The sequence below is a fragment of the Vipera ursinii genome (assembly GCF_947247035.1).
Source record: "Vipera ursinii genome assembly, chromosome: 1".
Classification (NCBI taxonomy): Eukaryota; Metazoa; Chordata; class Lepidosauria; order Squamata; family Viperidae; genus Vipera; species Vipera ursinii.
The window spans coordinates 292,687,014-292,702,224 of record NC_139512.1 but is presented as its reverse complement, the minus strand read 5'-3'; the positions used below and the strand labels follow the sequence as shown (position 1 = coordinate 292,702,224).

The 15,211-nt window shown below is 41.0% G+C and overlaps 1 protein-coding gene across 1 annotated transcript in view; it reads right to left on the bottom strand.

Annotated features, from left to right (window-relative positions):
* The window catches only part of CRIM1 (cysteine rich transmembrane BMP regulator 1), a 147,743-nt gene extending 132,850 nt beyond the window's left edge, over positions 1-14,893 (bottom strand). The window contains exon 1 of the mRNA XM_083373320.1: positions 14,170-14,893. Within this exon, the coding sequence (XP_083229446.1) occupies positions 14,170-14,524 (355 nt within the window). The 5' untranslated portion in view covers positions 14,525-14,893. The remainder of the gene's footprint in view (positions 1-14,169) is intronic.
* Between the last annotated feature and the right edge of the window lie 318 nt (positions 14,894-15,211).

Here is a 15,211-nt window from a genome sequence, read left to right as displayed (position 1 = left end):
GTAGCCAAGAATATTGGTAGCTTTTGGACATCTAGGAGAAAAAAATATGAGATCAGGAACAGGTGGGCTGCTAGAGTAAGCTACACAGAGAGACTGGAGCAGAGTTGATACTGCTATACTGCTTACTATATTGCTTAGCAACAGCATTTTTGGCAATTCCAGGTTATCAGTGTTATTATGCAAATCACTGGGGGTCATTAAACTTCATGTGATTGTAACAACAATAATAATAATAAAGTTGGAAGGGACCTTGGAGGTCTTCTAGCCCAATCCCCTGCTCAGGCAGGAAACCTTATACCATTTCAGGCAAATGGCTGTCCAGTCTCCTCTTAAAAACTTCCAGTGTTGGAGCATTCACCACTTCTGGAGGCAGGTTGTTCCACTGATTAATTGTTCTAACTGTCAGGAAGTTTCTCCTTAGTTTTAGGTTGCTTCTCTCCTTGACTAGTTTCCATCCATTGCTTCTTGTCCTGCTTTCAGGTGCTTTGTGGCAGCCCCTGAGATATTGGAACACTGCTATCATGTCACCCCTCACTCTTCTCTTTGTTAAACTACACATACCCAATTCCAGCAACCGTTCCCTATATGTTTTAGCCTCCAGTCCCCCAATCATCTTTGTTGCCCTTCTCTGTACCCCTTCTAGAGTCTCAACATCTTTCTTACATCGTGGTGACCAAAACTGGATGCAGTATTCCAGGTGTGGCCTTACCAAGGCATTGTAAAGTGGTATTAGTACTTCACGTGATCTTGTTTCTATCCCTCTGTTAATGCAGCTTAGCACTGTGTGGCTTTTTTGGCAGCTGACTTCCTACTAGCCTCTTCATTGACCTTGCTTGGGGAAAACTGGCAGAGGACATAAGAAATTGCAATCACATGACTGTGACAATACAAAGCAGTTGGAACTTTGAGGACTTTTGTTAAGTACTTTTTAAGTGCTGTCACAAATTCTCTACCCTCATTGCGTCCGCAGATAATCGCCCGGCCGCCCTGTTTAGGGTGACTCGCTCGCTCCTTAATCAGGAGGTGAGGGAGGATCCCTTGCAGGGTCGTGCTGAGGAATTTAGTCAACATCTGTCGGATAAAATCGCTCGGATTCGGACCGGTTTGGACTCCAGCTGGGCAGAGTCAGGCGATCAGGACACGGACGGTCTTGTCAATGTTATCTGGGAAGAGTTTGATTCTGTGACCCCTGATGAAGTGGACAGGATTATGGGGAGGCTGAGCTCCTCCACATGTTTGTTGGATCCGTGCCCTTCCTGGCTGGTTTATGCAGCTAGGGAGAGGACACGAGGCTGGCTCCAGGCGGTTATATCTGCTTCTTTGAGTGAGGGTTATTTCCCCACCGTCTTGAAGGAGGTGGTGGTGAGACCTCTCCTCAAGAAGCCTGCCTTGGACCCAGCTGTATTGAACAACTTTCGTCCAGTCTCCAACCTTCGCTTTCTTGCGAAGGTTGTTGAGAGTGTGGTGGCGCATCAGCTCCCTCTGGTCCTGGATGAAGCGGATTATCTGGACCCCTACCAATCGGGTTTCAGGCCCGGGTACAGCACGGAGACGGCATTGGTCGCTCTGGTGAATGATCTCTGGAGGGCTCGAGACAGGGGATATTCCTCTGTCCTAGTCCTATTAGACCTCTCGGCGGCTTTCGATACCATCGACCATGGTATCTTGCTGCGGCGTCTCAGGGGATTGGGAGTGGGAGGCACGGTTCTTCGGTGGTTCTCCTCCTATCTCCTGGGACGTTCGCAGTCGGTGTTGGCAGGGGGGCAGAGATCGGCCCCTAGGTCTCTCGTTTGTGGAGTTCCTCAGGGGTCGGTTCTCTCGCCTCTCCTGTTCAACATCTACATGAAACCGCTGGGTGAGATCATTCGTGGTTTTGGAGTTGGGTATCATCAATATGCCGATGATACCCAACTTTTCTTTTCGACCCCAAACCACCCCAGTGATGCCCTCGCTGTGATGTCCCGTTGCCTGGAGGCGGTTCGGGTCTGGATGGGGAGGAACAGACTTCAGCTCAACCCTGACAAGACTGAGTGGCTGTGCATTCCGGCATCCCGGGACATTCAAAATGTTCCATCTCTTTCTATGGGGGGTGAGCTCTTACCCCCCGTGGATAGGGCTCGCAACTTGGGAGTCCTCCTAGATTCACGGCTTACCCTAGAAGATCATGTAGTGGCCGTGACTAGGGGGGCTTTTGCCCAGGTTCGCCTGGTGCGCCAGTTGCGGCCCTATCTGGACCGGGATGCCCTGTGCACGGTCACTCATGCGCTCGTGACCTCTCGCCTTGACTACTGTAATGCTCTCTACATGGGGCTTCCCTTGAAGACCACTCGGAGGCTCCAACTGGTACAGAATGCGGCCGCGAGAGTTGTCTTGGGAGTTTCCCGGTACTCCCATGTTACACCTTTGCTCCGCGAGCTGCATTGGTTACCAGTTGTCTTCCGGGTGAGGTTCAAGGTCTTGGTTATGATCTTTAAGTCCCTACATGGCATGGGTCCGGGGTACCTCGGGGACCACCTGCTGCCGGCTTCAACTCCCCTCCGCCCTGTGCGTTCCCACAGAGAGGGCCTCCTCAGGGTGCCTCCGGTCAAGGAATGCCGACTGGCGGCCCCCAGGGGGAGAGCCTTCTCTGTGGGTGCCCCGGCTTTGTGGAACCAACTGCCGGTGGAGCTCCGGACGGCATCGGACCTCCGAACTTTCCGTCGTGGTCTGAAGACCCATTTGTTTGAATTGGCTGGTCTGGCCTGATGGGGGAGCTGGGTTTTAAATTGTTATTTTAGATTGTATTATTGTTTTTTAATTGGGCATTGATTTAATCTCTGTTTTAACTTTTGTATAGTATTGTATTTTTATTTATATGCCCTGTGAACCGCCCTGAGTCCCCAGGGAGAAGGGCGGGATATAAATTAAATAAAACGTAAACGTAAACGTAAATTCAAATGGTTAACTGAATGTGTTATTAAATGAAGACCACCTGTATGCACAGGATTGAACTCTAAAAGTTTATTTCACTTCAACTATTTCTGTCTGCTGCATTTTGTCTATTGGTAAGTAGTAAGTAAGTAAATAAAATAATACTTTAAAAACTAAGTGCAATTAAAGCATGTTAAATCAAATTTCAAGCCATTTGGGTTAATGATATTTTTTTCAGAAAACCCATATCACCAGTGATATTTAAACTATTAAATTACATAGTAGTTTCAGCTATTCATTAGGTAGATGTTTTTCAAGGCAGAGAAATTATACTGCTTTTTTATCTGCTAACAGCAAGACAGGTAGGCTAAATAGAAAAGTTCAGTTTAGCTTATTTCACTGGCTCTGTATCTTAATATGAAAAGATCAAATATGTTCAGCGATCTAACAGTGATTCTTGAAGTGCTGAAGGTTCTTATGATAAAATACTAGCTAATACTATACTTTGTAATATTAGTCAGTATGAATAGCATTAGATTAATATCAATAAACAGTTTCAATTACAGAAATTTTTAAAAATCAAGTAAAATATTTTTTCAGAAGAATTATAATAATGAAAAATTAAAACAAGTTTGTTCAGACAGAATCTTGTCAAGACCTTTTTTCAAGCCCATTCAACTACAAATTACCCAAAATATCAACGTTCCCATTAAGAAGGTATACTTAGCTATATAACTACCATATATACATGGAACATGCCTTAACACTTGTCTCTGTCTCATCAATTCTAGCAATAATAGATAAATGAATGAAACATATTATAAATGTACAGAACATTAAACTGAAGCAAGAGCTACACAGAGAAATTATATCAAATCACTAAACTGAAGCAAGAGCTACACAGAGAAATTATATCAAATCACTAAAGGTAAATCAGCAGTTAATTCTGATAGCAATAGCTCTTAGACTTATATACCGCTTCATAGTGCTTTACAGCCCTCTCTAAGCAGTTTACAGAGTCAGCACATTGCCCCCAAACAATCTGGATCCTCATTTTACTGACCTCGGAAGGATGGAAGGCTGAGTCAACCTTGAACTGTTCACAATCGAACTCCTGGCAGTGAGTAGTGGGTTAGCCTGCAGTACTGCATTCTAACCACTGCACCACCACAGCTCTGATAACAATGACTATATTAGTATGAGAATCAAATCACACTAGAAAGAATATTGGCATTCTCTGTTTGCAGTATGACAGTTAATAGCAATATCATCAATCAACATCTGCCACTGTCATTTTCTGAGTCAGTCATTGAAAAAGGTTATGGTACTTAGGCTCAGACATCAAGTTTGGGAAAATCACCATCAATTTATTAAACTTTTCCAAAATTGAAAAGGAATTATTGGTGCTTTAGTTGACCGGGCCCCAGAAGAACCCTTATTGGTTGTCAGAATTTCAGTCAGAATTCTCTTTAAAACATTGTGTGTGTGTGTGTGTGTGTGTGTGTTGTGTGTGTGTGAGAGAGAGTGTAGGAAAGATAAATTGGTTGTACTTAATTCCCATTGAAATTAACAGGACTTTTGTCATTTGGAAATTGTTCAGATATTTAAATTTAGTAGCTGGAACAGTGGGGTTCTGCAGTGAGTCAGAACACACAGTTATAGTTGATTGGTTGGAGAGTGCTGGCTCCTGTATTAGACAATCTGCACTGTGATTGGTTGCTGTGGGTGTGGAGGGGGAGGGGAGTTTCCCTTTTCCCCCCATCTTTTTTCTTCTATGTGCCCTGTATGCTCTGTGATTTATGCTCCTGTTTGCCTATCTTATTTGCTGTAAATATCGATGTAAAATGTATTTATTTGTATAAAACTACAAATTTGTGTCAGTATCTCTGACTTCATTTGGATACCTGCTGTGCAATTCCCTGACCGAAATTAAGGACACTGAAGAGCAATATTGAATTCAGATTATATTTACATGCTTGCAATTAGAATCAGAAAAGGAATAGAAGTCTTTCAAACATTTTTATAACATGGATTGAAATGGAATCACAGAAAAGTATCAAAGTAATGAAGTGAGAATACAATTATGACTGCAACTGAAGCATCTCACTGGCTATCTGAATAAATCCATATGGAATATTCATTCACTTGAGAGTGACATATAAACACTTTTGGAAATCATCCTTCCAATCCAAAGATTTTAAAAGTCAAAAGATTCAATGGCACTAAGGGGTATGCTGAATTCAGTAATACAGTCAATTGTGTAATGGAAACATGTAAAATAATACTGAAACAACATTACTGGATTTTGTAAACAGCAAAAAGCATGATGAGAGATTGTTCTCTCCTTTTCAAAATTGCAAATGGCCGGATGTTGTCAGATCTCGAACATGCATGCACTGGAAATTACTAGCACCTACTCTTAGGAATCCTGGTAGCTGGCAGGAAGAAAGTAAGTATATATCATTAACCAAGATTTGTAAATAGCCATTTGCCTCTTCACCTGTGTAAAGTATGAATCATCTCTGCATAACCATGCCTAGAATGTCTGTAAATCAAGTAAATGTTGATTCATTTTGCTATATAAAGCAAGGCATCATATTGACTAGGAAACACCCGCCATAAAAGAAATAAATATCAACCAGGTGGATTCTTCCCACCCGGAAGAACGCCAGAACCCTGAACTTAATAGACTGAAAGAACAAAGATGCACACATACAGAAAATGACAACAGCCCTGCTGGATTAGGTCACAGCTCATCAAAAATTTCACTTCTAACAATGGTTAACCAGATGTTGTAGGCAGAAAATAATGTCACACTTCTCCACCATTGTTTCTTACAGTATTTGTAGGTAGCTGGTTCCCGACTGAGCAGTAACTTTCAGTCTTGAAGAGGCAAAGAATCTTCTTCTAGACTGTTTTATTTATGCTATATGTGTGAGTTTATACATGTTAATTGTTGCCCCCCCCCCATTCATTTTCTGTTCTAATCAGACCAACCAAATTTTCTTCGTTCACGGCATCCTTAGTATTACAAAGTTATGATACTGCAAAAGGACATCACAAAAATTTCACCCTGGGCTGCCACAGAACATAGTTTGGGAATCAGACTATGAAAAGAAAGGTGCTTCCTTATAAGGAAGGTGTCTAAACCTCTGAATATTTCTCTCTTTTTTACTTTTTCCAGCTCCATTACAACCTCAGCCAAATGTAGCAGAACTATATATAATACTACAGATGCAGACATATTATAATTTTTCATGAGGACATGACAATGTTGCAATTTTATTTTCAGCTCTTTTCCAAATGATCCCTGCGTGCAATTTGCTTTCTTCACAGCTGCCACATACTGAATTGATGTCTTCACTGAAATAGCCATTTCAACCCTAAAAAGATTAGTTTCAGACAGTTCAGACCTCAACAGTACATATATGAAGTTATCCATAAACTTGCCTATTTCACTGCTTGCATCAAAACAAGATCATTTTCTTGCAATTAAAAAGCACTGGACATAACACAAATCTTTGTGGGACTCACCTCTCCCTCCATTAAGAAAACTGGCCATTTATTTCTATTCTTTGCTATCTGGATTTTTAACTGGTTATCACCCATAACAAGGTTTTTTATTCCATCATTGCTAAATTTACTGCAGTAAGTGCCTGCAGTAAGAAATTTTACCAGAACCTTTTTGAAAATCCAACTACACAATATTGACACCTCTAAAGAACTAACAGTTTGGTGAGGCAAGATTTCTCCTTGCAGAATCCATGCTGATTATCCTGCAGAAGATATGATTCTTTATGTGCTAAGTTATTTTTTCTCCTTTTGGTTCACTATTTTATCTTCTTTCTCAAATTTAGATACAAATCATCTCAATTGCGGAGTGACTCTGGGTAATGTACAAATAAAAGCATAAATACCTACATAAAAATATGAAACAGCAATAAAATAGTTAGATAAAAACAAAAATAAGTTAAAAGTGAAGGAAAGGCCATCAAAAAGCCAACTACCCCTGGGTTGTGTGATCCTCAGTGAGCCCTGTGTGAGTTGGCAAGAGCCTTGTCTTCAAACTCCTTCAAAAGGGCCAGGAGAGTGGGGGCCTGCCTCACCTCTGAAGGGAGAGTATTCCAGAGGGTGGGGGCAATGGCAGAGAAAGCCTTCTCCCTGGATCCCACCAATTGAAATTCTTTAACTGATTTGGTCCATAACTTATCTTCCATACTTGACCAATCATGGGCTGATGTGATAAAGCTGAGATGGTTAACCTGGCCACATGCCTTATAGAGCAGGGGTGTCAAACTCACAATGTCACGTGACGTGTCGCAATGTATCATGATATTTTTTTTTGCCATTGCCGGCAATGGCGTGGGCACAGTTTAGCTATGATGCATCCGGCCCGCGGGCCGGCAGTTTGACACCCCTGTTATAGAGCTTTAAAGGTAACTTTGAATTGGATCCAGAAGCAAACTGGACCCAATGTAGCTCCTGTAGTAAAGTTATTACATGCACCATCCTTGGTATTACATGCGCTCATAATTTCTTAGGCAGCTGCTTCTGGATACTATTCAAGGGTAACTCCATGTAGAGCACATTGCAATTGTTCACTGGGACACAACTAGGGCAAGAGCGAACAAGATATTTATTTTATTGATGTTTTTATACAACTCCAGTGAATAAGTCTCTGAGTATTTTATTGTCATATATACAAAACCAAAACTTTAAAAAAGCCTAAAAAGAAAATCAGCATTAATTGTTTCCACTCCATTATGCCTGGGAATAATTTAACCTCTAAACCAGCCAGGATTTCAGGGCTCTTTGGGAATGTAGAAGGATAGTTCTTATATCCAGGAGGCTTTTCCAAAGTATCACCATCATAGAGAAACTTGACACCAGAGTCCCTGAAGTTGATATTCCTTTAACAGCAGAGTTTTTAATATAGCCTCTGTTCCCAATTTCAGTGGATGGCTGGATTACCCTCAGAGCAGGTACCGTGTTTCCCCGAAAATAAGACCCAACTGGAAAATAAGTCCTGGCATGATTTTTTCAGGACGCTTGTAATATAAGACCCACCCCAAAAATAAGTCCCAGTTAAGATCATCAGTCAGATGGATGCATTTAATACCGTAATTCCCCTAATACAAGTCCTAACCAGAAAATAAGCCCTACTGCCTCTTTTGGAGCAAAAATTAATATAATTAATATTTTGGAGCAAAAATTAATATTTGGGGAAGTAGTCTTGGAGTTGCCATGCAGGTTTTTAATGTAACAACTAGCACTCTGAATTCAATCTAGAAGATATTTATCAGCAAATATACAGATATCATATGGTCAAACTTGAATAACACTTCACTTTGTGCTTGTCTCTCCCAACTGTTTTGTAAGGAATGGTCCTGGGAAAGGGCAAAACCTTTCTATTTTGAGTAGAACCAATATTCAGAAAACAGAACTACTGCAGAAGTGCCATCTATTCCTAATTCTTTCAGCAAGTCCAGAAGGATACCATGGTCAATAGAAATGAAAACAATTGAAAGGATGGCTGGCCTAAGAGTGTCTCATTCCCCTGTCTTACTTCGACCACGTGTTACCTACATGGGTTACCAATGCCGTGAATCTATTAAGCTGATTGACCTATAATTGAATCCCTTTTGGTTGTCATATTGGCTACCTTTCTGTCTTGATTTGACTGACAAATTACATATATTTTACTAAGAGGTCAGCAATTTCACATTTATATTCTTAGGAATTCTGCAGTGGATACTATCAGGACACCCTAAAGCTTCTTTCTGTGTTAACTGTGTTAACCTTAATTTAGTTCCAATTTATCTCATGACAAAATTAATACAAGCTCAAGTATTTCTCCCATATCTTTCATGGTAGGGACAGAAGCAAAGAACTCTCTGCAATCCTCTGTTCTCTTTGAGCATCCTGTTCACTCCTTTGTTATCATGTCTCAGCAATTTATATTTAAAAATATTCTTACTGTTCCATTTTGTGTTTTTTGGCCCTTTACTTTTGCATAGCTTTGGCTTCTCTGGTCTAACTTTTATTATATTATCAGTTGATTGTTTTTAATAAAGATCATTCTAAAGCACAACAGTTATGCATAAAACTAGGGACACTTTGCCTGGGTATTCTCATTTCCTACTTTACTGTACTCTTCAAATAGCACTCTCTCTCTCTCTCTCTCTCTCTTATTATGAATATTATGAATATTCAGTTTAATTGACTAAGAATAGAAAAAGGGTGAATTAAACATACAAACTAGTACATGAAGTCTAACCAGCCTCCAGATCATACGTGTGCTGTATAAGGGACTACAGAAAGACGTATTATATTCTTCAGACCACTGTATGATAGTTGGAGCAGCCTTTTAACATAACTTTATTTAAAATCATAAAAGTACACAATATTCATGTCCATCATCCTTCTTTTAGTTTCCATAACTTTATTCTACAACTATAGTAAACATAAGGAGCTACAAAAATTAGTCTGCCAAAACAAAGTGGCCAGAAGGGGGGGCACAATGATCCATGACCGTTATAGTATAAAGCAATATTACATTCACAGGACTAACTCTTACGTTTCACACAATTCCTTCATGGAATATGATATAGAGTGCAATGGGGAAGAAATGGGAACATGGGGAGTTCATTAAACCCCATATAAGCATGTTGAAAATTAAATATAAAAAGCAACTACAAGTGAATACAAGCAAAGAGAATGGAAAAAAAACTAAGCTAAACATTCAATTCAAAGCCTGAAAATGTTCTAAATATTGCAAGTAATATTCACACAAAAGATGCAGAGAGCTTAAGCCAGAATGATTTCATAGCAAACAGATTTGCCTGAACAGGCTGCCTCATAATCCTGCCAGTTATTTTTTTTAAAAATAAATGTTGCTTTATCTATGGTTTTTGCTTAAGGACAGCCATATCAGCAGTCATTTGTAATAGAATGCATTCACAATTGCAGAATGTTTAATGACTTTAGCAATATTTTAAACCCATAGAATTTTGATAACTCACATTTTATGTATATCTTTAGAAATAACTAAGTATGGTAACATAAACAAATTTGCGGAGTTCAGCACAAAACAAATCTAAATCTAATTCTATTATAAGGATAAAGATACAAGTAAGACTTTCATCAACTTTACAGATCTCCATTTTTCCTATTAATTATAATAGTGGTATATGAATCACTATTGTTTTCACTACTTAAGTTTCCAAGATTGTTTAGGGAAAGCCAAAATGACATCTGTTTGCCTCTCTCAAAGAAAAAAAAAAGGAAAATCAAACAGATCAAACATATACATTATCATTTTACCAAAAAAGAAAATTACAGCTCTGTTATCTGAACATAACAGTGACTCATTCATTAAAATGAAGGGTAGATATGTTGAGAAAAGAATTGCATCATCTATAGTTACATTGTCTTAAATGGAAATTAATGGGAGACTGCAGAATACAGGCACAATGTTAATTCAGTGCAATGATCTCTAACAGCTATGTAACTCAAATATCTGCACATTTACTTTCATATCATTTTTCAATATCCAAGTTTGTATACATTTTGTATTACTGATGCATATTATGTATGGCTCAGCCTTAGGAATGTTGCAACATATACCAATTCTTTTACCAAAAGGAAGAGGATTCAATTTATGACATAAAAATGTAATTGAATCCTGGATATATCCAATTAAAAGTGAAGCAAACAAGTTCTGAATATGTGGACTGTCTCTGTTGATCATAGCCAATTTCCAGGTTAAAGAGTGGAACTTAAGTTTTCCTAGGTAGGAAAATGTGAATGTGATGACGCAACCTGGAAACCAGCTGATACATTCATTGCTCAAATAATAAGAATGGATACTCATATTGTGATTTAAAAAAAATGCATCCAAGACTTACTTTTTTATGCAATAAAGGCTCTGCAAGTTTCCAGATGATATGGTGTGTGTTTTTCTAACCTTCATTTTTGAATTATGGGAATGTACAAGTTGTACAAAGGACCCTATGATTTCAATGATTGGGAGAAAAATCTAAACCTTATCTTATTCATAGGGTATTTGGGCCAAATTTGGAGTATTTTTATGAAAGTCATGGCAAATTATTTCAATTTCTGTTGATACATGTTTCACTGAGAAACTTTATTTGGTTGTTTAATCTTTTGGGCTTTAAAATCAATTAAACAGCTTTTATTCTTTGAGCGGGGGTTTCTCCCACATTCAATATCATTTTTTTAAGGGAATAAGGTTATTCTTTTATCACTAGTAATATAAAGTCATTTACACAAAAAGTATATTTTTTCAACAAGTTAGCAAATTAAACTATAGATGCCAATAAGGAACACCTTTTCTTCATGTTTGATCACACAAAGCATACAAAATACTGTAACAATAACATTAACAGCTGCCGGAATCTGACCCAGCTGCCATTTGTGCTTATTCAGTTACTATTGGCAGAAAGATGCTATTTCATGTTTATATAAAATATGTAAAGCAAATGTAGCATAAATCATCACTCTCTAATTAAACTACCAGCATATTAAATACTTTCAATTATGTTCAGCATTCCTGTCTCAAAAATCCTGTTTTCACTAGATCTGAGGCAAGTATACATATTTGTCTTAAACAGTAACTTATTGGCTGAATAAAGAAACATAGTTTAATGTCACGAAATCCTTCGAAGATTTCTTTAAAAGTTATACATACTGACCAGTAGGGGTCATTTCAGCACAAAAATTATAACAGAATAAGCTGACTCAAAGAGGAAGCTCTGTGGAAACACAAGACCTATTCTTTTGAGGTAAACAGGCTTTTATCCACACATAATATTCATGACAAGAGTGTTCCCAATTTTGAAAGATGTTTAATTAGTAGATGAAAAGCAAGTAATTCATCCACCAACTTTAATGTAACTGCTGGAACTATCAACAGACTTCAAAACTAACATTCTTATCTACAAGCTCAATCATATATGTTGCAAAATCCAAAGTTAGCTATAATTACCAAGAGCTTAGCCAAAGTCATCATTTAAAGCTTTGAAGATGAAACTAGAGTTATGTAGGTAAGCTATTTATCTGGAAATAGTTTGACTAATTTCTGCAGGTTGTATTCTTGGAGACGTTGGGACAGGAAAAGCTGGGATAAATATTACATTTCTGTTACTGCCTGAAGTGTCATCTCTAGAGATTACCTGTGCTATTTGCTTCAGGGGAATGCCAGATACAGAGTAACAGCTGAAGTCCAGCAATCAAATACATTACTTTTAAACAATTCTTAAAACTGTCAAAAACCTCTGAACTAAAATGAAGTAGAGTGCTGAGGTGTTATGGCAGAATTTGTATAAACATTCACTATAATTACAGATAAACATGCACTTTTCATGAAAGCCATTTCATTCAGCTTAACATGCATTTATAACTCCTTTAGTTTAAAACCTCCATGCAAAGGAATCACAACTCCAAGCAAGTTATTAAAAGTCTGATAAGTCTATTCTGATAGCTCTCACCTTGCCAATTAAACTATACTTCTGTACCAGAAAAAAAGGAATTGTTAGTTACAAAACTAAAGTTAAAATAAACTGTAGTGGCCACCCAAAAGAATAAATCTGGACATTTTTAGGGATAAAAGGGAATTAAGAATTCTTTAAATTATGCATGGCTGGGAGCATTTAGATGACTTTCCTGCCATTTTTTTTTTCAGAGGAATTTTTGAGCTCTGTGCAGCCCTCTTGTGGATCACAGAAAGAAGCCGTTCTTATGGGAGGGAAGTGAAAAGGAATTTTCCATAAAAAAAATCTCATTGTCATATGCACTATATTCCCTTAGACTGCCGAATGAAAAGTTATAACAGAGAGACTGAATTCTCACATACAATTTGGGCAGATAACTAGCAGACAAATATTTAATTTTTTCCAATTATATTAATTATAAAGAATAATTATGAAAAATGTGATACACACACACAAATACACACAGACAACATTCTTCCTATTTATAGAAATGAAAACAAGATGGGTTTTTCCCCCATCCTAGCTAACATACAAGTATGCAATTGGGCAATTAGTCTTTTCAACCCTCTTGGGAGCAGAACACCAAAATAATTCTGAATAAACAGCTTATTTGTATTCAGTAATGTTTTGAAAATGCATTGATTAAGAAAGATTAAAATGCTAGGGCTCCCTTCAGCACAACTAGGTAAAAGTTGAGTTCCTCTTGACACACGATCAGTAACCAACAACTTCATACGTATGGATTGAAAAGTCAGTCGATTATCGCCATCTACATTCAGGTAAGCCTGCTCAGGATTTGGGTTGTAAAAGCCAGCAGGAAAATAGCGAAGTCAGAGCAACGCACTGAGGTCCAAATTGACATTTTTGTACTGATGCCACAAAAAGCCGCTTTATTTTTGCGGTCCAATTAAAATCCATCTTGAAACCTAACACCTATGAAAACAGCAAGAAAAAGGCGCGGGGGGGTGGCGGCGGCGGCGTAAAAGAGGAAACGGGAGAACCAAACACCCTTCAGTCCTTGGAAACATGCGCGCACCACTATCAGCGCCTTTCCCCTCTCTTTATTTTTTAAATAGTGGAGAATATATATATATATTATATATATATATATATATATTATATATATATATATATATATATATATATATATATATATATATATATATATATATATATACATGTATATGCATGTATATATAATATATATACATGCATGACATAGACCAGGGGTCGGCAACCTTGGCTCTTTTATGACTCGCGGACTTCAACTCCCAGAATTCCCGAGCCAGCTGGCTCGGGAATTCTGGGAGTTGAAGTCCGCGAGTCATAAAAGAGCCAAGGTTGCCGACCCCTGACATAGACAAATGGAAAATATTTCTTGGGAGGGAGAGAAGAGACGGAACCTACGAACACGCCAGATTCGAAGAAGCTACCACCTTTCCTTGAATTCCGCGAGCGGTTTTTCCAGGTAGTTAACAGCTGCATTACACCCCGATTGTGCGTCGGGAAAAATGGAGAGGCTGGAAAGGAAACCTGAAGCGCCGCTATTGGGGGCGGAGGGGGGAAGAGACTCGGCAGGGCGATATAAGCATAAAGCCAGGAGCTCACAGGGCCCTTTTCCACTCGGGGCAGAGCCCTGCAACCGTACCAAGGCCACGCGTTGCTTCGGGCTCCTGGGTCCGCGCGGGGGCGGAGCGGTTCTCTTGCCCCGCGGACCGGAGCGAGAGCACGATCTTCCGCGTTTTACCTTCGCAGACTCCCGCTTCGTACTCGGTGAGAGAATCGCCGTTGAGCGGCGGGCGGATCACACAGCGAAGCCCGCGGTCGCAGGCGCCGTGCAGCCCGAAGAAGCCGCCGCAGCTCTCGTTGCGCTGCCGGGCGCAGATGAAGCAGCAGCCGCAGATGTCCAGGACGACGCCGCCGGGGCAGTTCTTGGGCTCCTCGCACCTGGACTCGTCGCAAGGCAGGCAGACGAAAGCCCGCGTGCCGGGCGTCCCCGGGAGCACCAGCAGCGCCAGGAGCAGCAGCCACCCCTCGGCCAAGGGCCAGTCGCCACCGACAGCCCGACGCCTCCGCCCCGCGGCGCCCGTGGCCAGGGACATCGCGGCCAGGGCCGAGGCAGCCCTCGCAAGTCCGCTCGCACTCCCCGAGCCCGGCGTGGAGCAGCCCGGCCGCGCGACGGCGACGGAGCTCTGCCTCCTCCTCCTCCGGCTGCTCCAGAAAAGTTTCCTGTTGGCCACCAGCAGCTCCGCGGTCCAGCTGAAGTTCTCCTCGAGGCCGGCGGGCGAAGAAAGTCGGCTCCTACGCTTGGTCCTCTCCCTCCGGACTCCTCGAAAGCTCCGGCCGCTCCCGCGCAGCGACTACGCAGCTAGTATAACGGGTGCCGGAGCGAGAGCAAAAGCCAACGCCAGCACCTCCGCCGACAACTCGCCGCCAGACTCCGGACTCTTCGCCTTCTCCCACTTCTCCCAGCTCCCAACGTTTTACTCCCGCCCTCGGCTGGTCCGCGGTCATTGGATAGCGACGCGCCGGGCTCGGCCCCCGGCCGCTTTCCCGGACGGTCATTGGATGCTGTCTCTGCCGCCTCGGCCCGCCCCGTCGCCCACCCTTTACTTTCTCGGAGAGGCGCCGCAGTTCGGGCCCTACGGCGCTGGCTTTCCTCTCACCTCGCGCTCTGCCCCTCCCTTGCCCGTGGCTTTGAGGTTTGCGAGACGGGCAGGGAGACCCGGAGAGCGGCCCCGCGGAGGTCAAGCGGGATGCCCAACCAGTCCGGGAAAGGGAAAGCGGGG